Raw genomic sequence first — 23,514 nt, 5'->3', positions numbered from 1 at the left:
TCCTGAACTTTTTACCACGTGATTCTACGCGATATTGTTATTTCCTCATGAAAACAACCCCCAAACCGTTTTTTAGCCACATTCATACATTTTCCTTTATCAGCTGCAAATGTAGGGATTTTTTCTTCTTCTGGAAATTCTGAAAACGCCTGAATGAAAACTACTGTCATCATCAGGCACTTCTCTCCTGTCTCGGTTCTGAAACCTGGATATTCTGACAAATAACTTCTACATCAGGGACAAAACACTCGTAAAAACCATGCTTCCTGTCTACAAAGACTTACATAATGGCTAGCTCAGGTTATGTGTGTTAAGCGACTACTGGTTTGTAACAGACTTGGTAGTCCAGTGGTTAAAGTGCCAGACTAGTCATTTTAACCACTGGACGACCAAGGCAGTGGGCTTGCCCAGGCATTGTTGTAAGTGCGTTTTGCCTCAACGGGGGCAGGCGGTGTTTCAACCGTTTTATTTTCGGGTATAAATTCAGGCTGACAAAAAATAACTCCTATTTAAGATAAATGACATCTCAATAGGGCCAGTGATAATATTTTATCATATATTGCGCCTACTAGAGGCTGACCTATGTAGGTTTTTTAAGGCGATACCAATTTTTAAAGAATTTTATTGCAGATGGCCGATATCTGTACGTTTTAGCAGCTCACTGATTGTGGAAGACAACTGAACTCACTGTGTGCAATATAAATTAAATAAGCCACTAAATCTCTTAATATTTATTGAACTTCAAATATAAAACAAACTCAAAACATTAAATAACAACGGTGTGTTGGGTCCTTCGGGTCCTTTCTTCAGTCTAGTAGATGTTGGCCACACAGGTGCCTGATTTATTTATTTTTTAATCTGCTTTTAAAAATAATTTCGGCCGATTGCCAATACAGAAATAATTGAATATATCGGCCCAATATATTGGCCGACCGATGTATTGGACAGCCTGTAACGCCTACCTTTTCTCTCAAAGATTTAAAATATGTATGGCTTTTTTAATTTTTATCTCAGTTTTGCAACCTGCCAATGTAATCCCCTTAAACTGTGATCTCTGGAGGTTTTGAGTAGATTATCACAAAGCTTATGCAATAAAAGCTTTTCTTTTGAAGAAAAGCCCAAAGACATACAACTATCAGGGGACTAGGGCTCTAATTTCCCTCTGGGATTAATAAAGTATCTTTGAATTTGAATTTGACTCCTGATGGCTCTTATTTTGAAATGCTTCAAATGTGTATGTGTGTTTTTGTCTTAAAAGGAGAAAGAAGTGCAGTGCATATCCCAGCTGAAAAAGCAATCATGTTAAACAGTTTAAATTTATCAGAATTAGAGTGTTCCATTACAGAACAGCCCTGGCGTAGATTTGAGTCAAACACGTTGATGTTTGCTTTGTGAAGGACTCTTGCATTAAATAACTGCTGTACTGCAGGTTAAACAAAACATTGTTTTAAGAAGCTGGCCACGCCCTTCACCGTTGTTCTGGCAGTTTATAATAAATGACGAAGGCTGAATCTCCTATCTTATCTACGAGGTGAGCCTTCTTATCGTCCACCTGAACTGAGTCACAAAACATCCTCATTACACCTTAGAGACACTTAAAAAAGCATTAAATGCAGAGCTTGGTCATGTATTCCACATAAACGTGTGACCATAGTGCATCATTTATCCCCTCAGAGTGGGAGTGGGTCCTTTTTTCAGCGCCAAGCATCATTCACACGGACAGAATTAAATTCACAGTCCCAAAATGTTAGTGTGTTCGTCTGTGCCAAGATGTTTAGTCACTTCCAAGTGTATTAAAGCAGCGCTCTGCTGCTGGTTGTGGCTGTCTGTGTGTTCCAACCACAGATTACAGGGTCTGTCGGCAGACACGGCTCTAAACACGGGTCACAAGACAAACCAAAATGTGACAAGTTCATCTCAGAGAGCCGATAGCCTGGATCGTGTGTCTTGCAGAGCACATGTGCTTATTTAGTGCAGAATTTGGTGATATTTCTGTAAGTGGGTGGCTGGGATGTGTTGTTCTATATCTGGATGTGTCATACGTGTGTTTGAGTCATGATGAGCTGCAGCCGCAATGCTCCGACTTCAATCGTAATTTAAAAGCAACAGCGTGGATTTGTGAATCCAACTTCCGATTGAGCTAACGTGATAAACAGACATTTTAAAGGCACACAAACAAGTAAGACACGTTATTGTTGTTTCTTTGGAAGTGCTCCAATATGAGAACAGAGTTGACTAATAACGTCCTTGTTATTTCACTAATCATTGACATTAACTGGTAAAAAAGTGATAAGATGTTAAATTGGTAAAATTGGAAGAAAACAATAATATAATTAACTTTCTTTTATGGAAAAAATGGCTAAATTGCCAACTTTTTCTTATTACTGATGTTAAAGCAAACTCATTTGCATATTTAACCTGCATTGACATCATTAAGCACTGCCCAGAAGCTGATCTAATCTGGTTTCTGTCCGTCCTGGTCCAGTTTTCACATCTAGATGTGGAAAATCTGTTCTAATTTTGAAGTGTCCTTTATGCTAAAATTACTCTGCTTTCTTTAATGTGGTCTGCAGGATTTTCACTTGATGGGGATAATCCATTTTAGACCCTGAAGCAAGGCTTTTATAAAAAAATAAAGTGCATCACCATCTGATTCAAAGCCTCTTCAGACTATTTCAGTTTCATTTCCTTGAGTTTGTTCTAGACATTAAACCTGCAGATATGTCAACCATGTAGAGAAAATTCTACATCAGCTCGACCAATTAACAGGCTGATATTTGACACCATTTCAGTAATCAGTGAAAGATGATTCAGCAGCTACAGCCCAGCTCTGTTTAGTTTTGGGTTAGAGTTGGTTCAAAAAGTTCTAGATTATTATTTAAAAGCATAAGACTTGGATCTTGGATGGCTTTTCTAATTTTTGAAGTAATTTGTGCCTTTTTTAGCCTTTAAGCCATCGCTATTGGGAATATAAGTGGGCCGTTGACATTTCTGTTTTACTATTTATTTCCTTTGCTGCTTTAGAAGTTTTTTCCACATGGCAGAGAAGAACCTGAATGGGTTTTTTTTTTTTTTGCCCACACCCATTGTGGTATGACATGACAAATGAAAATGTATCTACCCACAGGCTGTGCTGCTGATGCTGCCAGTAACAACAGTAAAGCTCCAAATTTAGTCTAATGTGTTTCATAATACCTACAGAGGCGTTTGGCTGCACAGGGCCATGATGTCCAAACACAACAAACCTTTAAATGTTAAAGGGATACATCTAGTGTGTGTGTGTGTGTGTGTGTGTGTGTGTGTGTGTGTGTGTGTGTGTGTGTGTGTGTGTGTGTGTGTGTGTGCGCGCGCGCAAACGTGGGCAAATCTGCGGTTGCTTTTCTCTACCGGCTGTTTGTCTGCTATCACCCAGTCAGTCTGTCATTCAGTCACTTTTATGAATGTGTGTGTGTGGGTGTGAGCTGGTGAACCAGTTTTGCCACCTGTGTGTGTGTGCGCGCATGTGTGTGTGTGTGCACACATTAGATCTTGGGACTGTCTAAGCTAATTATATAACACCTCTCATTCACTCCCACGCTGCCTCTCTCCCTCCATATCTTTTTAATGTCTCTCTTTATCTTGCTCCCACGCACACACACACACAGACACACACACAAACACACACACACACACACACACAATCACACAGCATCAATGGAATATACAGAGGCACATCCTGTTATTGTCACCTCGTTCGTGGGGATCGTGTGCATTGTGTCTCTGTGAGGGTGGTGGCTGTCATGCAAAGGCAAGAGAATGCTTCGTATTTTACATCCAGTCTCCTGTTTGTTTTTCTCTGCTGCTGAAGACCAAACTGTGTCTGAATTATTACCTAGATTGTCCTATAGAGGCTCCTAGCCACTCTAAATGGTCTATTTTTCATCTAAGAAACACGTCTAGGTACATATTATGAAAGGATTAATATTTATCTCATAATAAGCTATCTCATTACATGCAAATTTCGTGGAGTCTAGGCTGAAAACGTTCCTTTTTCTGTAGGATTGAATGTGGTGATGTTGATCTGTGGTTTATCTATCATTTCAGATAAATAAGCTGGACGTTTTATGTTATACCACAAGTTTAAAATAGGACTGTTGTGTTTTAGAGCTTGTTTTTGCACGTTTATTTTTTCTTCTTTATGACCTTTTTTATTGTCATGGATAAAAATGATTCTCCTTCGCTCTGACATGCACAAATTGAGATTAATTCCAAAGACCTATGTGTTTCTGAGTTTCAGGTTTCCTGGTGGTGCTGAATAGCCAGCTATTGGTATATATCTAGTTTCAGTCTTGTCAAGGCATTATAATAAAATTAAGATCTTCATTTACAAAAAGCAAACAGCTGTGTGGACCAACCTGGCTCTATGTGAAACAATAGTTGCCCCTCATTCCAACTATTGTTACTCTGACAAATATTTGTGATGACTGATGATGAGTCTGTCATCTCACTGTGGAGAGTTTGTTTTAAAGGACCTGCAAAAAGCCATTTTACACCTTCCAGAGCAACCAAAGGCACAATATATGATACAATATTACCATTGCACTATTGAGATGTCTTTTAATTAACCCTCCCACTGTCCTAATGGGTGTGACCCTGCCAGAACCCTTGGGTCCATGTGGCAGGGGTGAGGAGTGAGCACCACCTCACCCCTGCCACATGGATAAACCATAAATCCTGCTCAATGGTCTACTTTCCTCGCGGGGTCACCCAAAAAGACAGTGGGAGGGTTAAAGATAAGATATGTTTGTGCCTCATTACTTGTACAGTTGGATTAAATCAAACCCTGCATCCCCCAGTGTGAATTACACAACAGTACATATGCAGCTGCAGACCTTGAGAGTACAGATTCACACTTGCTGGAGATTATTTGTTATGCCCCACCCCACCACGAGAAATCTTGTTTGGAGGGTCTAAATACTTAGGTACACACACAGACTTACACACACACACACCACTAAAACATAGAAAGGGTGGCTCAGGTGGCTGCAGATACCAGCCTCAATGCTAAACTTTATAAGTATTCAGCCAGTGGTTAGCATGTTGGTTGTACTCATTGCTGTGGCCTGTCCATTGGGTGGTTTTACTGTTGGAATGACACTATTGAAGAACTAATCCATCTGAAAACCCTCTCTGGTACTGGCAGTGCCTTAAAAAGCAGTCTGAAATCACATTCACATTCTGGCTTGGTTTTTGAAAGCTCCTGGAGATAAAATTCAACCGTTTCTGCCGATTCTTCAGTAAGACTGGACAGAGATCTTGTTCCCTTTGCAGGCAAAAATCCATTTCTGGGTTCTAAGCATTATTTAAAGTGCAGGCTAGATAAAAAAATAAATCACTTCTTCACAGCTGTGGAGATTAAACTCCCTGCTAGCAACACAGGTAGATTGGGTGTTAATGGTTACAGTCTGGGGGAGGAGGGATGCAGACTCGATATTTCCTGGACGGGGAGGAGGAGGCTGTGATGACGCTGCAACAAACCAGGCTTCTGGCTTCTGCAGCCTGGAAAATGCATATGTGAAGTCAAAAACCACTTTGGGGTGTTTTCATCAGGAAATATTAATATAACATGATCAAAAGCTCCAAAACATGGATTTTGCATGATATATGATTTTTTAATTTGGCCATATTGGAGGATTTTCCAGCATGAATGGACTTTTTAAGGTCAAAGATCAAAAGTTTTTCTACGGGATTCTCTTAAAGACCCAAGTTCACTGCAAAAAAAGTTCTGTTTTTATTATTGGAATATGAACTGAGTTTGGCACCAGTGGAGATTTAAAGTTTACTGAGTAAACTATAACAGACGTCAGTTTATTGAATCTGAGGAGTCATCTTTTAACTCGGCGTCTACAGCACAACCCCATCAGCCTTCCTCCAATTCTTCAAAATACGTCTCAAACAAACACATTTACTGTACTTCAACATATCTGAAACTCATAATAACGTTTATTAATATAAAGGGCTTCCATCTTGTATTAGTACTTTTCGGTGGCTGTAACAGGCTTTGATATTCATTATCTGTTAATATGAAGCAATAAGAGAATTTGAATTAAAGCTACTGAAGCAACATATAATAACATATTATTAAAACAGTTCTGTTGGTCTAAAATAACCTTTAGTAAGTTTGGTGCATGTGGTTTACAGAATCTGCACAAACCAAACTGGAAAATTTATTTTACAGATTGACATTTTCTCCTGAATTCCACAAGTAGTTTATCACTTCTCTTTTGAAATGAAAAATTTTGGCAGCTTCTTTTTAGATTTGGGTTTGATTTATTCTATAACACAAATAACCGCTATAGTTTAAACGCAGAAGCAATATTGAGTAAAACCGGGTACCATTTAAGTAGCATCTCCACTTGGCTCAGCTGCTGGTGGTCATGCTCAAACCCTCCATATAGCAACAGGTGTTTAACATGAAGTTGTGTCTCCGTTAAAGTTTGGTGCTGTGAGTGTGCTTTCATGCTGACTTGTCCTGGTGCAACACCTCCCACTGCAGCACAGCAAGGCCCAGGCTAAGTCGTGACTTAGGACGCCCTCAGACAGTCTGCCAGGGTGTGAATCCAAAGCTATAATAAACTTTCTGTGGCATTAAGACGAGTTTGACTTCACAGCATTAGCACTCTGACTGAGTCGTGGCTAACTTTTGTGCTGAAAATACGTGGTTTTATATTTTTCATGCATTTCTGCATGAATAAAAATACACAGACGTTTTTTTTTTATTTAAGTTTGGTATTTTTTGTCTTCCCATGCAGCGACAGCTACATCGTGCGTGTGAAAGCGGTGGTGATGACGAGGGACGACTCGAGCGGTGGTTGGCTGGCCCAGGACGGGGGAGCCCTCAGCAGGGTGGGGGTATGCCGCCTCCTTCCGACGGATCTGACCCCCATCCTAGGCTCTGGCAAATCCCAGTTCCTTATCCGAGGAGAACGGCTGCGTGACAAACAGGTAAAACCAGGCTTCACACTTTATTTCTGAAAGGGTCAAAGGTCAGAGATGGAAACATCTCCCTGTTTTGATTGGCTGGATGATACTCAGGTGATCTTGGACTGTCCGCTGAGGAAGGACCTGGTGTACACCATTGCGATGCCAACATTTCACCACTGGAAAGTGGAGGACAGGAGGTGTGGTCTGTCCTTCCAGAGTCCAGCTGATGCCAGGGCCTTCGACAGAGGAGTTCGGAAAGCCATCGAGGATTTGGCTGAAGGTAAAATCTGCTGCACTGTAATCAAATACTGTCTTGGTGTGCTTGGTTCTGAGTTGATAGTTAAAACTAAAACAACGTTAATGCCTTTAAAACTGAAAATGAACAAGACGTGAAAGTCATAGATGAGAAAACACAGTCTGAAATGTTTGACACACGCCACCATCTAAAGATAAAACCAGTCTGTCGTGGCGAGGACCTGAATGGAACCGAGTGTGGGGGAAAAAGCTTCTTAAAATAGAATTTCTAAAGTTTTTTAAGTGGCAGGGTGAGGAAGTTCACGTCCAAAAGCAGTTAGAGCAGAAAATGATCAAGGCTTTGTTGGGTTACAGTCAACAGCTGAAATACGGAGAATCACTAGGAGAGAGCTGATTTTTGAGGAGATGCAGTTGGAAAAATCAGAGTGCAAAGATGTTTGTTTCATCTGCATGTATTTTGTTTTGGTCTCTTTAGGTTCCACTACTTCCTCCACAGCACTCCAGAATGAGAGTGAACTGGGGGACGATGACGTCTTTACTGTAAGCATTTCCTAGAATTAGTTACACATCTTTTATATTTTAGGATGAGTAACCCCCTTCCTCTTTTTGATTTGCAAACGACTAAGGCTTTTCTTTTCTTTGAACATAAATTCCTATAATTTATTTAGAATAACAGATCATTTGTAAGCAGATTCAATGACTCATGCTGCTTGTTTAGGCAGGACCTTTGAGGTTTTCTTTTGCATCGTACCGTTTGTCACATGAGGTCAAAGTTGATGCATCTCTGAGCTGGCAGCAGAGGAAGTCACGGAGCAAAGTGTCAAACCGTGTGTCACCGCTCTCATTGTGCAACAGCAGCACAGCACTTGAAATATGGTGTGATCTCCTGCATTCAGCATGCAATAATGTCTGGACTTAGAAATTCACAGCAGTATTGCATCAAAGAGCAGATGTTAAAGTGCCTGCGTGCGTTAACATGTTTGTGTTAGCAAAAAATCCCACAATTGTCTCTCTGTGAAACTTACATCTATAGCTAATTAATGCGTGCAGCCGAGCTCATTGAAGATGGCCGCCACGGTTGATCAAAAGTCTCCAGATCTGTTTACTGTTCCGATATTTAGCTCAGATTTTTGGTGGTACTCACTGAGAACCATTAACGACCAAGTGGTTAAAGATCCTATGGGATGGTTTTTGAGGTTTGTGATGGAAGTAGTGAGAGGGGCTTAATGTGCAATACATTTTTCCGCCCCTAGATGGTGCCCTCTGAGAAAAACACGCCGGATTTCTATTTTAATGTTGAGATAAAAAAGGCGGTGACCCAGCGTGATTTCTCCGGGCGATGGCAGGTCTTTTACTTATTTAAGAAACATCATATAGCTCATGTTGCTTTTTGAGTTTATTTTTCTTTCTCTTTTGGAGTTTCAGACTTTATCATCTCAAAATGAAAATGTGTGTGCCAGGTATGTGTGCTGCAGTATTTATTGTGTTTACCCTGCAGCGAAAGATAAAGTAATTGCTGCTGTGATATCTCCCCAGAGTTGTGGAGAGTCTTTAGAGTGTTATAAACTGTTTTGGCAAGCTTCTGGCATCTGATAAGCCTGGAAACGTACTCAAACTGGGCTTCCTGGATCTGATTTCGCGTTTTAAACAACACACTCTTCCAACAGGGCCATCAGGTTTGGTTTAAACAGGGCTGCCTTTGGTATGAACAGCTTCTGAGGAGGAGTAAACCAATGGGAAAGCTTGGTTGATTGCTCCACTCTTAAAATCCAAAGTCCACAGTTAAACAGGAAAATGAAATTACTGAATTTACTCCTAAAAGCTAGAGATAAAGTGGTCATCTGTTTTTCTGCACCGAATCACAATTCTGAACTTTTTATTTTTTTGTAAACTCGGGAAATAGTATTCCTGTAATGGATACCTGCTAAAGTAGATGGTGTGTGCATGCGTGCACGTGCATGCACATGCATGTTATTTGTGTGCCAAGGCCTTTTTAAGTTAGCATGAAGAGCCCCCTTCCTCCTCTGTCTCCTCCTCTAACACTGTAATCTGACTCCAGGCCAGCAGGCAGGGTCACAAGGTCACTTCCTGTATCCCACCAGCTCCCTCCCTCCACACACACACACACGCACGCACGCACACGCACACACACACACACACACACACACACACACACACACACACACACACACACACACACACACACACACACACACACTCCACCCTCCCAGCCACCAAGCTAGCAGCTGTTTCCCAGCTTAGTGCAGGGCTGGTGATTTACGAGAGGAAGTGCCTTGTGGTTCATCTTTGACTCGAGCTGTCTGTTAGGGCCAAGACTAATAGGTGCTCTGCTGGGAGTGTACAGCCACCACAGAGACACATACAAACACACGAGGAGGGGCGGAGAGGTGAGGCGCTGGCGGGGGGAGCTCAGGAGCATCCAGCCTCTCAGTGGAACAAATCCAAGCAGTCTCCTGAGTTTTGTTGCTTGGAGCTGTGTGATAATCAAACTCAGGACTTTCAGTTTAGGCTGCACACAATAGTTTGATCATGTTTCCAGTTCAGTAGTAGATTGAGTTTTTAAACTATCTTCAAGGTAATGGTCAGCAGATCTACACATCACCTGTAGGAGTGGGAATACCAGCTGTGGCCCTTCTGGTACATCCGGAGGTCGAGTCCAGCAAGAACTTCATTTATCCGCTGAAACAATGATGCAACGTGAAACTGATGGAACAGTATAAAAGTAATGGCTTGTATGATTTTTTGAAACTATTATACGATGGCTGGAAAACACCTTATTATTATCTGTGCTCACACTAGCCGTTAGCCTGTCAGCCCTGGATTTATGTTCAATTTCTCTGAACATATCTACATTGGATAAAAAAAACCTCTAAATTATGATTTTTATGCCAAAAATGTATAATATATTCTAAACTTTGTGTAGGCTGCAGCTACAGGTAAAGATTTTCCCTTCTTGCCTACATGATCGTAAACAGTTCTACCAGATTAGTGACGGATGTGTCAGAAATCCCATCAACGGTACATTTCTCACTCCTTTTTTGACAAATTTTACAAATTTGCATCTGGTCATGTGACTAAATTTGAAACTGCTAGTTTAATTCAGTTTATGTGGCTTCTTTGCCATTCACTGATGCTTTCGATCCATTTAGCATGTGCTAATGACCTTTCCAAAAGTTAGTGGCAGCAGTAGCAGCGTTTATGAGGCAGACAGTCGGGGACAGGAGGAAATGCTGCAGCAGATTTACTGCCATTTAGGGGATAAGAGGACGACGGTCGGGGGGGGGGGGGGGGGTTGGGGGTGTCGGTCGGTCAGGATGGACATACTTCCCGAAATTATTCCTCATTCAACAAACCTAAACTTAACCCAAGCCTTCCTCTGTTCCCCTCTTCAGCACGTCTCCCCGTCTCTATTTTGGTTCATTCACAACAGGGGGAGTGAAAACTATTGAAGCAATTCTGGACTTATCCCAGGAGACCAAGATGGGCCTGTTGAAGGATGAATCCTCCCGAGCTTTGAGCTGAAACCTGTTTTGTGTCAGAAAATAACTTGAAATGCCCCCCGTCCTGCTTCAGACCAGAATACATAGTGAGAGGATGTCCAGAAATACAAACTCTCCTCTGGACTGTGTTTTGAATTAGTTGTGGCCATGGAGGCCAAAATCAAACTGGTACCCCATCCAAATCAGTAATGGCTTCTCGGGGACAGACGGACAGACCAGGAGCAGAGGGAGCATGTAGAGTTATTTTTGGCTGGCTGCTTTGAGGGCTTTGTAAGAAAGCTGGGGGAAATTCTCAGCATGGCAGAATCCATGTGGGGAGCAGGATATAATAGGGATGGCTTCAGCAGACAGACACACACGCACGCACACACACACACACACACACACACACACACACACACACAGCAGATCTGGGTCATATAGCTCAAATAACACATAACTTCAGAGAGTTGTTCTTTGTGTGCTGAAGTGGCAGATTTTGAAACCAAAGAATTGAGAATAAGTTTGTGACTACCGATAATCCTAGCTCTGTGTGTGTGTGTGTGTGTGTGTGTGTGTGTGTGTGTGTGTGTGTGTGTGTGTGTGTGTGTGTGTATGCGTGCGTGCATGCACCCGTTGGACCTGCACATTTCTGGCATCTGTAGTTGCATTAGATGGCCATTAAGTAAAGTGGGGTTTTGAGAAATGTATGATTTGGTTTGTGGGGTAATGTTTTTAGGTTATTTGCAAACAATAATTAATATCCACCATTCACTGGAGTCCAGATGTACACCGGCTGTACACCTTTACAGCTGTTGCTTTTTGGATTTAATTGTCTCAGTATGGGTGCAGAAACTGGCATAAATCGTCATCATCACACAATCAGAGCTCTAGTAGAAATGTGTTTGTGTCTGTGCGTAAAAATGAATCCACAAGAAAAACAATGTATTGCTATGGGGAAGGGGTGTCCCATTTGATTTCAGACCAAGGGGTTCTAGGAGCAAGGCTCAGGGGGTAACACAAGGCATTAGCCTCTAGCTTCAGTCTACAGTCTTATTAAGTAAGTGTAGCACAAAAAAGAGAAGAATTTCTTACTATCACTTCGCCACGAGGAGCAGCTCATGAGGACTGTTGTGTATCTGTAGACAAAACTAAACATGCATTGTCAGGGGTCTCAGTAGCATGTAAAATGTCCATATGCAGCCACAGTTGCTTTACTTCTCCTCGTGCTGGTAATATTTAGCTGTTGAAGGGCATCCCTTTCCTCATCCGGGGGGTTGTTGTAGGTCACTCGTGCAGTACAGGCTGTCCAAGAGCTCCCAGTTGGGTACAAGGCAGCACTTAAAGGTACAATATGTAAGAATTCTACAGTATAAAAAAATCACAAAACAGTCTAATAGGGAGCCTAAGTCACTTCCGGACCACGGGTCCCTGGAAGAATGAAAAAATGAATGCAAGTCAATGAGGCTAAAAACGCTATTTTCTAATTCCGCTTGTTTTGTGCCATGGATTTCACATATGATGTCCGTGAATTTTAAAGATGCATTTTGATACCAAGAATATGCTCATTTTCAAACAGGGGGAAATGCTATTTTAGATTTTGTTTGAAAATAAGTCCAGGACTACAAATGCGCTTCACTAAAGTGACGTCATCGAACCAGACACGGAGAAAACTGAGAGAAAATGGCTGTAAGTTCAGCAAACTTCCCACAGGAGGAAAGAACCACCATAAATCTGGTCATTTGGTAAGTAGCAGCTACGTTAGGGGACAGGAGATTATGTGGTGACGTCACATATGCGACGTGCCGATTTCTAGTTTGTAGTCATGCTAACTACAAACTTGCAAGCTGATAAATACATGACTGGCGTGGTCGAAACACCCATCATTACTTTTCATTTAAATTGCAGTACAACATATGTGCGATCCAGAGCGTAAGGCAATGCGGGTTAGAAAATAGCGGTTTTAGCCCGGTTGACTTGTATTCATGTTTTTGTTCTTCCAGAAGTAGACCTGGGCTCCCTACGTCTCAGTCATGTTGGAAGGAAAGTTACATTGAAGCAGATTTCCGTTTCAGCTGCCTGGGGGGTTGTCAGTTTTTCTCTTTTCAAAAAACCTAAAGAGCTGTGGTTTCTGAGTCTGCACGAGCTAATACTGTAGCGGCCACATTTGTAATTCTATGCTGGCCGGCAAAACACAGCAGTGTGTTTACAAAGATCATAAGCCAGTGACATATACGACTCAGAAGTTATTTCTTGTACTCGTAAGAAGCCATGGAACCTTATTTTTACTCTAATATTGGGTGATTAAAGATAGCGGCTAATGTTGAGCTAACAATGTAAATTAGAAGCAAATCGTTGGCTTAAAACACATATTTATCTACTTATCAACTTACCATGTATGACTCATCTTGCTCGTCATCTAGAACCTTCTGGTGCTGATCTGTAGCTGGCAACAGCATGAAACTCAGAACGGGAATCAGAAAGTGACTCGTGTGTTTTGAAAATTGGCTGCAGTATCCACATTTGACCACAGGATGTCATACATGGTTCATTCTTACATGATGCATCTTTAAAGCTCGAAGGGCTTTACAGCAGTATAGAATGCACAAGGAAACTTGATACAAATGTCCTGAAATGTCGTCTTAAATTGATTTGAAAAAGTTTGTTTTTGTGGTTCTTCTTCAAATTAGCGAGCCCATTTTCACTCTTTCACCCGTTTCACTGAACCAAACACATGCTGAAAAGCTCCTCTTGCACTCATGCAGCCACAATAACATAAGGAGACAGGAGAAGCCCCGACCTGCCCATCAGACGGTGCCCTGAGATGACCCCAGCATGCATGTCTGAAACTCGTCTGTCTGGCAGCAGCCTGACTGCCTTCTGTCTGACCACAATTTGAGTCGGAGAGGAGCCCTGACTGCCTTTAACGGGGGAGGGGGGGATACTATTTTCACACACACACGCACACTGAGATGTGTGGAGCGGTGGAGGGAGATGGAGGATAAATGGAAATGTGGGGAAGTGAGATTGAGTTAAGGAGGACAGGTTGTTGTGATGGAAGAGAGTGAAGATGAGGGAGAGTAGATTAAACGGAGGAGACCTAAAAAAGGTGATGCATCAGGACAGGAGTTCTCATAACAACACTCTTGAGGTTCCATATCATGCTATTTTAAACCTCTGAGGGAAAAGATAGGCACAATATATGATCAAATGTTACCATTGGCACAATTAACATGTAATTTTAAGTTACTTTTGTCAGCCTGAATTTATACCCAGGAATGAAATGAAATGTTCATTATTTTCAGCATAATATTTTGTGCCTAAACACTTTTGAATGTGATCATTTCTAAGCAGCATTTTAGTTGGTTTACTCTGCTCACCTCACATGAACTCATACTGGCTTATTAAGCAAAGTAAAAAGAAAACGAAATAACCTATTAGTGCTTTTATTTAAAGCAGTTTACCAATAAAGGGTTGAACATCATACTGGCAAGTGCAGCTACGAAAAGAAGAGAAAAGTTGTGAATCTGCACAAAACTGCACCCCAGGACTCTAACCACCTCCTTTAATCTGTTAAAGGATATTTTCTTCTTTTTTAATACTCTTTGTGTAGTGAAAAAATATCTTTTATAATATCATGATGTGTTAATAGTGTAATTTTGAAGAGTGCAGTATGACCTCCAAGATTATTTTGTCAATCCGTTTTTTCTGGTTACGGCATCCTTAAATTTTGATGAATAAATGTTTTTATTTTAATATTTTGAGGCATGTCTCTTATGGAATTACTGTCGTACTCATTGAAAGTCGCACACTGAATGGCCTCGGTTCAGGGAAATAGAATTAAAGTCCTGCTGGTCTCATTAGTTAGCAGGTAGCCAAGAACAAAGTGTACAAAGGATCTTTTAGTTTGTTAATACGGTCCAAACTGAGCCAAATGCAGACAGCTGCAGCCTTAAAATCGTTCCAGTCTTTTACATTTCTCACTGATTCACGCAAACTTTATTTGGAAACCTTTACTTCTTCCTCAATTTGGCATTACACAGTCATTCAGCAGCACATTAAGAGTTTCCTGTCAGATTTGACCCTGAATGCATCAGAGGTGCTATGTGTCTGTGCTGTTGGTCACAGTTATGCTTGTAAATGACCACAGATGATTCTGAAAATAATTGTATAATATAAATTCAACAGCATAGTTGTGGTTTATAAAATAACATTTGATTGGTCTTTTGTGAATTTAGAAGATTGGAGCTTTTTTAGGGCACTTGAGTCTTGGGTGTGATTTGACTAGCTGTTTCTCCAAGCAGAGGCTGCTCGGGAAACTATTATTTAAAGCTTTACACACAAAAACGCTGTTCAAAATGGCCAAAACCCCTTTAAGGTATGCCTAACAGCAGATGTTTTTAACTTCACAAGCTGCGGTACAAACTTGGATCAAGTGGTTTTAAAAGCAGCTCACAAGCCTCCTGTTTTCCCAATCAGTGCAGCACCAAAGTTTCCTGTTTTTGTTTGTCCAATCACCGTGTCCTCCTCTCTGTTTGTTTTGACATGTCCAATCAAAAAGCAGCTTTTCAGTGCACATCCTGTGTTTGTTTGTCCTCTCAGAACAACACAGACAGCTCATCCAACTCCTCTCAGAAGTTGGACGGCTCTCTGCAGCTGCTCGAGTCCTCGCCTCTTCCGCAGAGACACAAGTGCATGCCAGGACATCGTCACGACCTGCACGACTCGTACCGGCTCACTGACCACTACTACTTGGACACGGTGAGCCAAAAATGGTGTGGATTGTGAAGCAACACCGTTAGTATGTTGAGTAACGTAATGCATATGGTGTCATATCACACGGCATCATCCTTTTGTGATTCTGTCTAATGTGTCTGGATATTTCATTAACTGTGCTAACATTTTATTTTGTCTTCCTCTGCAGTCATTGTCACGGATTCCCCGCCATGTCACATTTGAGGATGAGGAAATTGTCCGGATCAACCCACGGGAGCGCAGCTGGGAGCGAAACACGGAGCGTCACCTTGGGCGCCACTCAGACCGGCCCTGGCACACTGGTTATGAGGACTACCGACATGCAGTCATGCGTGACAAATTCATCCACACAGACGACTCTGAGTCCTACGTCCACTTTGATAAGACGGAGGCACAGAAGCATGACTACACCTATCCACTGGCGCCAGCCTTGTCACCCTCGGACTCTGACCCTGCCCTTGGACCCTTAACCGGTAAGGGCCACAGCGGCTCCTACCATCAAGGCTTTCCCTCTGTGGTCTCCATCCAGCCTCGTTCCTCGTTCTCAATTGGCAGGAAGGGACGGAAGGACAAAGAAATGGAGCGTGCTCAGTGTGAGCACTGCGGCGAGGCCTTTCACGTCTCGAACAACCGGAGAGGCCAGTGCCAGGATGCTCCTGACCCGGTGCGGGCGTGCATCCGACGGGTTAGCTGCATGTGGTTGGCAGACACCATGCTGTACCACTGCATGTCCGACCCAGAGGGGGAGTACTCAGATCCTTGCTCCTGTGACGGGGGCGAGGGCAGCGGCGGAGGCCGTCTTGGCACGCGCTGGTTAGCTCTGCTGGGCCTGTCTGTGGTGGCGCCGTGCCTTTGCCTCTACCCACCGCTCCACGCGTGCCACCGGGCGGGGCTTGCATGCGGCTGCTGCGGTGGTCGACACAAGGCCCTGAGCTGAGAAGCCAAACTTGGAGTCCTCTTAGAGGAAACTATAAAAAAAACCTAAAACCCAACGCAAGCACAGGGAAAGGGACGGATGGGGAAACGCCCACAGGAGGGGGACAAGTGGTCGCGGCTGCTTGCTCTCTTGCCTTGGTTTTTCTGAGTTTCTCTACAAATTCCAGACACTGAAATAAGCCAAATAAGAAAAAAATACTGTTGGTGCATTTTTTGAACAGCCTGGGAAGATAAGCTCCCCCTTACGGCAGACCGTTCTCTCCGCTCTCCACGTGGTCATTTCATGCTCTGTTTCTAATGGGAGAGCAGTCTTTTTCAGGGGGCCTTTTTTATAGTCAGCCTATATGTCATGTATCACATATGCAGGTACTTTATATTGTTATATTTGTACTACGACTCAGAGTCAAACAACTTGAATTGTTTCTGTTTTTGTATTTTTTTTTTTCCTTTTATGTTTGTGTGGCTATTTTCTTTTTCTTAACATCAGGCCCGCTCAGTTAAGCTCCAGATAACAGTGGAATCAAACACTACACTTCTGTGTGTGTGTGCGCGTGTGTGTGTGTGTGAGAGAGGCCTGTTGTCTGCTCTGCAGCTGTAGTAAAGTCTGTGTACATAGTCTCCATCGTTTTCTACCATCAGCATCTTCTCTGCTCATGCTAACAAGCGCGGTACTCATCTTAATCTTCGAATATTCCAAAGATTCGTGTTTTTATCCTATTTATTAGATGCTTATTATTATGATTAGGTTAGATGCTGAGTTGTGATTCAGCCACTGAATTAGATCGTGCTAAGATAATCCACCATTCGTCTCCCTGCTTCTTTCACACTATTTCCAAACAGTGCCTCGAACTCACCTTAACCCACCGAGTCGTGCTACTCCAGTCTACCTTTCGGCTAATTTTTCTTGGCAAACACTTGAAGCGGCGTGAGATTTTGAAGGCTCTGATTTCCTCGCTCTTGTTGAACCTCAGCCAGAAGTTTGTCTTGTCACGTCAAAGACTGAAAACTCAATCAGATGCCATTAAAACTGGTGCTCATATGCCTTAAAGAGAGAAGAGAAGAGTTTCCTTCTTAAACTTCCCCCGTCTCTCTGAAGATGTCTGCAGTGGTCAAAAGATGGGAAGAAGGAGCGTAGTTGTGGCTCTAATCATTCAGCCTCACCATGTGATACTTAATTAAATTATTTTTGTAACTAAAAGAAATGATCAAGTATGTCAGCTGTATAGACTCTAGTTTGCCTGCGACGTACAATCAGCATCATCCTCCCTCAAGTGCTCACTGGTCACACATGGAAAAGCAGCAAAAATCTAAATAAAGTTGACTTTATTGGTTACTCCCCAAACCAAGGTTGGAAAGTAGATTTTTACTTGTGCAACATCTCATGAGTTTAAATTATTTCACTTTTTGCTCTTTTGCTTTTTTAGTTTTGTATTTCATTCAATTTAATTATCATAGGTACACCCTGAAGGCTTAAAAATAAACATTTGACATAGTACAGATGTACTTTAGCAGGATTTCTGTCGGATGTGATGATTAGTCAAAATCTGTTGTAAAAACAGATTAAATGGGATCAAACAGACCATTTAACAAACCTAAATCCTAGAATACCACACCTCTTTATGCAGATATTCTTTTAAAGAGCAAGTCACCCCCAAATAAACTTTTTTTGCTGATAAACTACATAAATAGTGTCTAATTGTGCTGCAGACACATGTAGTCAATAATTTGGCGCTTCAGTGCATCTTAGGCCCTGTCCACACGTAGCCGGGGATCTGCCAAAACGTAGATATTTTTCTACGTTTTGGCCTGTCATCCACACGAAAACTGAGTTTTTTTACACGAAAACGGATCTTTTTAAAAACTCCGGCCAAAGTGAAGATCTGCGTTTTCTCCGTTTTGGGTGTCTGCGTGTGGACAGACAAAACCGGAGTTTTAAGGTCCGCAACGTCACTTTCTGCGACAAAAAAATGCCGACATCACGTGTGCGACCTGTGTTTACACTAGCCGACAGCATGGATGACCCCAGAGCTGCGCTCTTTATCAATTGTCCAAGCGCTTTTTGCTTGTTTGTTTTTGCAAGCGGAATTACTGCTCCTTGCGGAAGACCACAGACGAAGGACGAGGTTAAGAACGGGGGAAGTACTGCCGCCTACAGGTCTGGCATGTCCTTAACAACGTATTTATCCGGGTAGGTGTGGACAGTTTTTTTTTTAAAACGAGGTGGTGTGGATACAAGTTTTTGGAGGGGCGGATATTCGTTTGTTTTTTTTTAAACCCGGCTACGTGTGGACTAGGCCTTAGTTAAAATTTAAATATTCTGCCTAAAACTGTCAGTGTTGTGCTGTTGTCAGGTAAAAACTGCACTGTATTTGAATTTAAATCTGCCACCGCTATTGGCTAAGAGGTATGCTATGATGTAAACTGGTACATTATGATGTCACAATGCTATCGTGAGCCTGTGTGTGTGTGTGTTTGTTAGCAGCTCCGCCCTCTCGGTCTGCCAGGCAACAGCATTTGTTGCATTTTTCAAACATGAAGTGGGAGTGGAGTTAAGCTTGGTTTATGCTTGACGCATTCACTTTCCGCGCGGTGATGCGGCTCGCGGCTGGAACGCGCTTCACAACTCGCAGCGTTTATGGTTTGTGCGGCTCGTCTCTGCGGTGAGCCAATATTCTCCCAAACTGAACGGGGCAGCATGGAGCTCTACAGCATGCATCCAGCACTACACCATAGTAGAAGTAGAAATCACTGTTTACAACATGGTATTTCAGCATTTTTAACAGCGTTCTCGTCTTTTCCGACAGTACGAGCTATTTCTCTCCAAGAATTATTAACAACATGTTGATCACGGTGATCTCTGAGAGCTGAATCATACAAATGTCTGTATTTACGAACCTCTGCCGTGCCGGTCCGCTATGTTTTTCCGCGTCCGACCGTCTGCGTGGTTAGAAATTTTCCGAGGTGCGCGTTGCGGAAGTCTTGGGCCGTGCGGAGACGCGGTGGAGGGGCGTGGTTGTTAAAATGACGCAAAATGACGCAACTTTTCCGCGCGGAGCCGTGCGGACCTCGCGGACGCGTCAAGCATAAACCAACCTTTAGACTCTGGTAGGGGTTGACTTGCTCTTTAAATGTTTGTTTTGCCCTAAAAGTCATTATTCCTACAGAACTAATGATAAATTCCAGCCATTCGGGAACTCTGCTGCTAATTAAACAGAATCCATGGAAATAATGTGATGTCGGTGAAGTTTAACTAGCTCCACTCAGACTAGCCTGCAGCTCGTTAGTCCAGTCAGAACTAATCACTGTTTTTTAACCCGAGGTTGTTCAAAAGAGCTACCCACAACCTGTTAGGTAATACATGTTGATAACATTTCCATAGAAATTCACTTTTACAGATCAGAACTAGAAAAAGAGAAAATATGTCATTAGTAAAAATCAGACCTTTTAGATGAATTGATGATAAATTATGTTAAATGTTAATTAAATCCACCTAAAGGGCAAAGAAAAGGACTTTAAGGGGCCCTTCCCTTAATGGTCAATGATATTTCAGTGAAGCTCCACAAAAACATTGACATGTAGACTCTGTTTAATTTTTTTTTTTTTTTTGTTTGATGTAACTTTGAACAGGATTGAGCTGCCTTCCCTTTGTAATTAATAATAATAATAATAATAATAGCTTCATAATTGCACCACATTATTAAAGAAAGTCAAACTGTTCTTTTATGACCAAAATTTTCTGCTGAAAATGAGAAACAACTGGCTGGAGCCACATGTGACCGGCGTGTGCTATCCATCTCAGCCCTGCAGCATTACCCCCCACCCCACCCCCCGTGCCAGATTTGGTGCATCATCAGAAGCTCAAAGGAGTGAAGGCAGATGCCTCGGCAGAATTAAAACAGAAACAGAAAATTTCCCACTGCGCGCAGGGAGTTCTGGTTTACAAGCTCAAAAAGATCTCTGCAGCCATCCCGTCACGCTCACCTCCACCTCTCGGGGGGCAGAAGCTGACATGTGGCAGGGAACACAATAAGCTTTTCCTTTTTTCAAGATGAAAAGATGCAGGATGTCAGTGGAATTCCTGGGAGAAGACGAGAAGTCCCAAACACATTTGAAAATCTGTAAACATTTAAAGCCCGATTGTTTTGCCAAGGAAATGTCCATTACTGTAGAAAATAGAGAATGCTCAAGGATGTCCTTTTTCCTCTTTGTGTCTGTTTCACACATCCTGTCCCGCTCGTCTGTCACCCGTGTGTGGGTGTGCGTCCTCAAACCCTCCTTTTTCTCCTTGATCCAAAGCTACTGTCACATCCTGACACCTTTCTGTTAGAACCAGAACCATAGATGGTGCTGTGTATCAGGGACAGGGCCAATCCAATTGGACCGTGCGTGCATGCGACTCCTTTATCTCCGTTTTGTCTCGTTTTAATAGTGATCTCACACGTCAGAGCCATTTACAAGTGCCTGAATGCAGCATCATTATCTCGTTGTGTATTTAAATTTAAAATGAAAAACATTTGAGAAATCACTCTGTACTAAATTGGATCCATTTTTTACACTTACTATTTTTACCTCTGTAAAGAAAAGAGCAAAAATTATATATATCAAGTGTATGTTGTACATTTTTATTTCTATTATTTTTTTTAATAACTGTTTCTAACATGTACGATGGATGTAGCTCTTGCTCTCGAGAAGGAAAAGGAAATGCTTTGTAGATACTGGAGTGGCTTGGTCTGTGAGAAAACTAAAGTGAAATGTGTGTCTTACCTTCTGCCTCTAATAAAATGAGAGAACACAGAGAAACCACCACATGTGAATTGGTGCTTAACTTGAGTCTGGCCTTGGGTCACCAGCTCTGCAGGAGGAAGAGGCTAAATTACTCATTTTCTTTTTCATTCTGTGAGGTTTAAAGAAAAAAGACTGAAACATTGATCCAAAATAAAACTGGATTTCAAAACAAGTTTAACTCATTTCAAAAGTGCTCAAACCATGATGCTGCCACCGCCATGTTTAACCTATAGTCAAATTTCTAAAACATGATTGGTCTTTTTTTTCTGTCTACAAAATGACTGCAAGTTTTGTTTTGTTTTAATCAGAATAACATATTTCATCACACTCCTGAACTCTCCTTGTAGCGTTTGTCGAACAGCAGATCAACGCTCATTCAGAGCTTTTCTTCTTTAATCTCTTCCAGTCCAGCATGACTGTGAAAATCTGCCGTGGACAGGGTGGCATTGAAGACTGTAAGAGGCTTTACTCTTGAAGTAAATCAGGATTTTAGAGTTTTTAGACATGTCAACACATGTTTTTGATGGTGTGTTTTAAATAAAACAGGACAACAACTCAAATCTCATCTGATCCTAGTCACTGAAAACACTTCCTTATAAATTCACGAACAACTTCAATGCTAAACAACTACATTAGCCCTAAAGCAAAACAACCCATTTCCTCAAACGGCATCGATTCCCGTAGCAAAGCGAATCTGAAAAGAAGAAATTTTTTAATTGAAAGTAAGAAAGCACAAAGGTACTTGGTACACAACTGTCTTCTTTTCAAGATGTTTCCCCAGCTGCCTCCCTCCTCAGCTGGAACATGTGATAGCCATCGAGGCCATGGAATCGTTTCACTCAGGATGTCTCTGGAAAAGCATGTGGGCGATAATGATGGAGAGAGAGAGAGCGCGAGAGGAGAAAGAGGGTCCCTCAGGGCTTTTGGGGGCCTGCTAAGCAGCTCAACGGCTGCAAACAGCATCACAGTCCACATGTGCAAACATTTAAGATATCTGCTTGTGTAATGGGGTCAACATGGCCCCTCTCTGGGTGCACCAGCGCTCACTTCCCTCCACGGTTTGCAGAAATGTGCAAGTTGCCAGAAGTCCAAAGACAGACAGGATTTTGAGTTTAATCATTAAAGCATCACTAATGCTACATTCTCATCTTTATGTCAGGTAAACATTTAATTACAAAAGTGAAGCAGCATGTTGCAGAAATAAAAGTACAGTAACCAAACCCCAGGATGCTTTTTAACCTTTTTTTTTGTAACTTCTAAGATGCCTAAAATGTCAAATTAGTAAATCGTATTTGTTCAAACTGCAGATATTATTCAACCATTTTAAAATCAAACTTCCCTCAATAGATTTTATTCAGAAGTTTAAATTTGCCTTCATTTTAAGTTTTCCTCCTAGAAATGAGCAAACTCATCATGGGAAAGTCAAATGTGCTTTCTTTAATATCAAACTAACACACAGTCAGCATCGACAGCCCAAGCCCGTTTGCACTGATGTGGCAGAAACGTCTAACGAAACCTTGGAGGTAACAGTTCAAGGTTACGAGGGAAGTGTCGAGAGTCCAGGGATTAAAATGGAACAAAGTCGGAAGAGATCTCTATTTCAGGCACGGAAAGGGCCTCTTCCTCTGCTGGCGCCAGTCCTGTCACAGTTCCCTTTCCTCTTCCTCCTCCTGGTCAACGAGCACAGATCTAGTCCTCTGTGGACAAGCCCTCTGTTTTGCATACCCTCCTGCTTGAATGCAAATAACTTCCATACTTTCTAACTAAAACTGCTCATAATTTAATAATTAGTCTTAAAGGACAATCAGCAGAAATGTGCCTAAAAATAAAGAGCTGACAACAAAACCATCCTTATAAATCACTTTTCTTTATTTAAATCGGCGTTAGGCAGTTACGCTATGAACACAGGAAAATAAAAACAAACTGACAAAAAGAAAGACAACGAAACATTAGATCCAGTTAACAACTGCACTTGGCACTGGATAGACGTTCAAGGAAAGAAGAAAAAAAAATATACACATTTATCAAAGTGCCTCCAATGAGCGTCAAGCCAGGGAGTCAAAGACTGGAGAACTTAAATATGGTTCTTAACAACATTTCAACTTTATTAGGATATCATTTTATTTCTTTAAGCTGCAAAATCAAATCCTCAACCGGCCTCCAGACTCTGGATCTGGGAACGCCACAGTCTGCTCCTAACCCTCCATCCAGAGAGGAGGCAGAGGCGAGGCGGTTTGATGAACAACAAATAGTAACCTCCCCCTCATGTTATCAACCGTGTCACCACCCCGCTTAACCCCAAACGTACCGTCACACACTC

General features: G+C 42.0%; 1 protein-coding gene across 1 annotated transcript in view; it reads left to right on the top strand.

Moving 5' to 3' along the window:
* Nucleotides 1–16,588, top strand: part of LOC107376068 (sprouty-related, EVH1 domain-containing protein 2) — a 43,523-nt gene extending 26,935 nt beyond the window's left edge. The window contains exons 2-6 of the mRNA XM_015945009.3: nt 6,792–6,984; nt 7,075–7,243; nt 7,694–7,758; nt 15,321–15,479; nt 15,643–16,588. Coding sequence (XP_015800495.3) covers nt 6,792–6,984; nt 7,075–7,243; nt 7,694–7,758; nt 15,321–15,479; nt 15,643–16,410 — 1,354 coding nt within the window. The 3' untranslated portion in view covers nt 16,411–16,588. The remainder of the gene's footprint in view (nt 1–6,791; nt 6,985–7,074; nt 7,244–7,693; nt 7,759–15,320; nt 15,480–15,642) is intronic.
* Nucleotides 16,589–23,514: the final 6,926 nt, after the last annotated feature.

The sequence above is a fragment of the Nothobranchius furzeri genome, chromosome 12 (assembly GCF_043380555.1).
Source record: "Nothobranchius furzeri strain GRZ-AD chromosome 12, NfurGRZ-RIMD1, whole genome shotgun sequence".
Taxonomy (NCBI): domain Eukaryota; kingdom Metazoa; phylum Chordata; class Actinopteri; order Cyprinodontiformes; family Nothobranchiidae; genus Nothobranchius; species Nothobranchius furzeri.
Note: the sequence above shows the minus strand (reverse complement) of the source record. Positions and strands in the feature narration are given on the sequence as shown.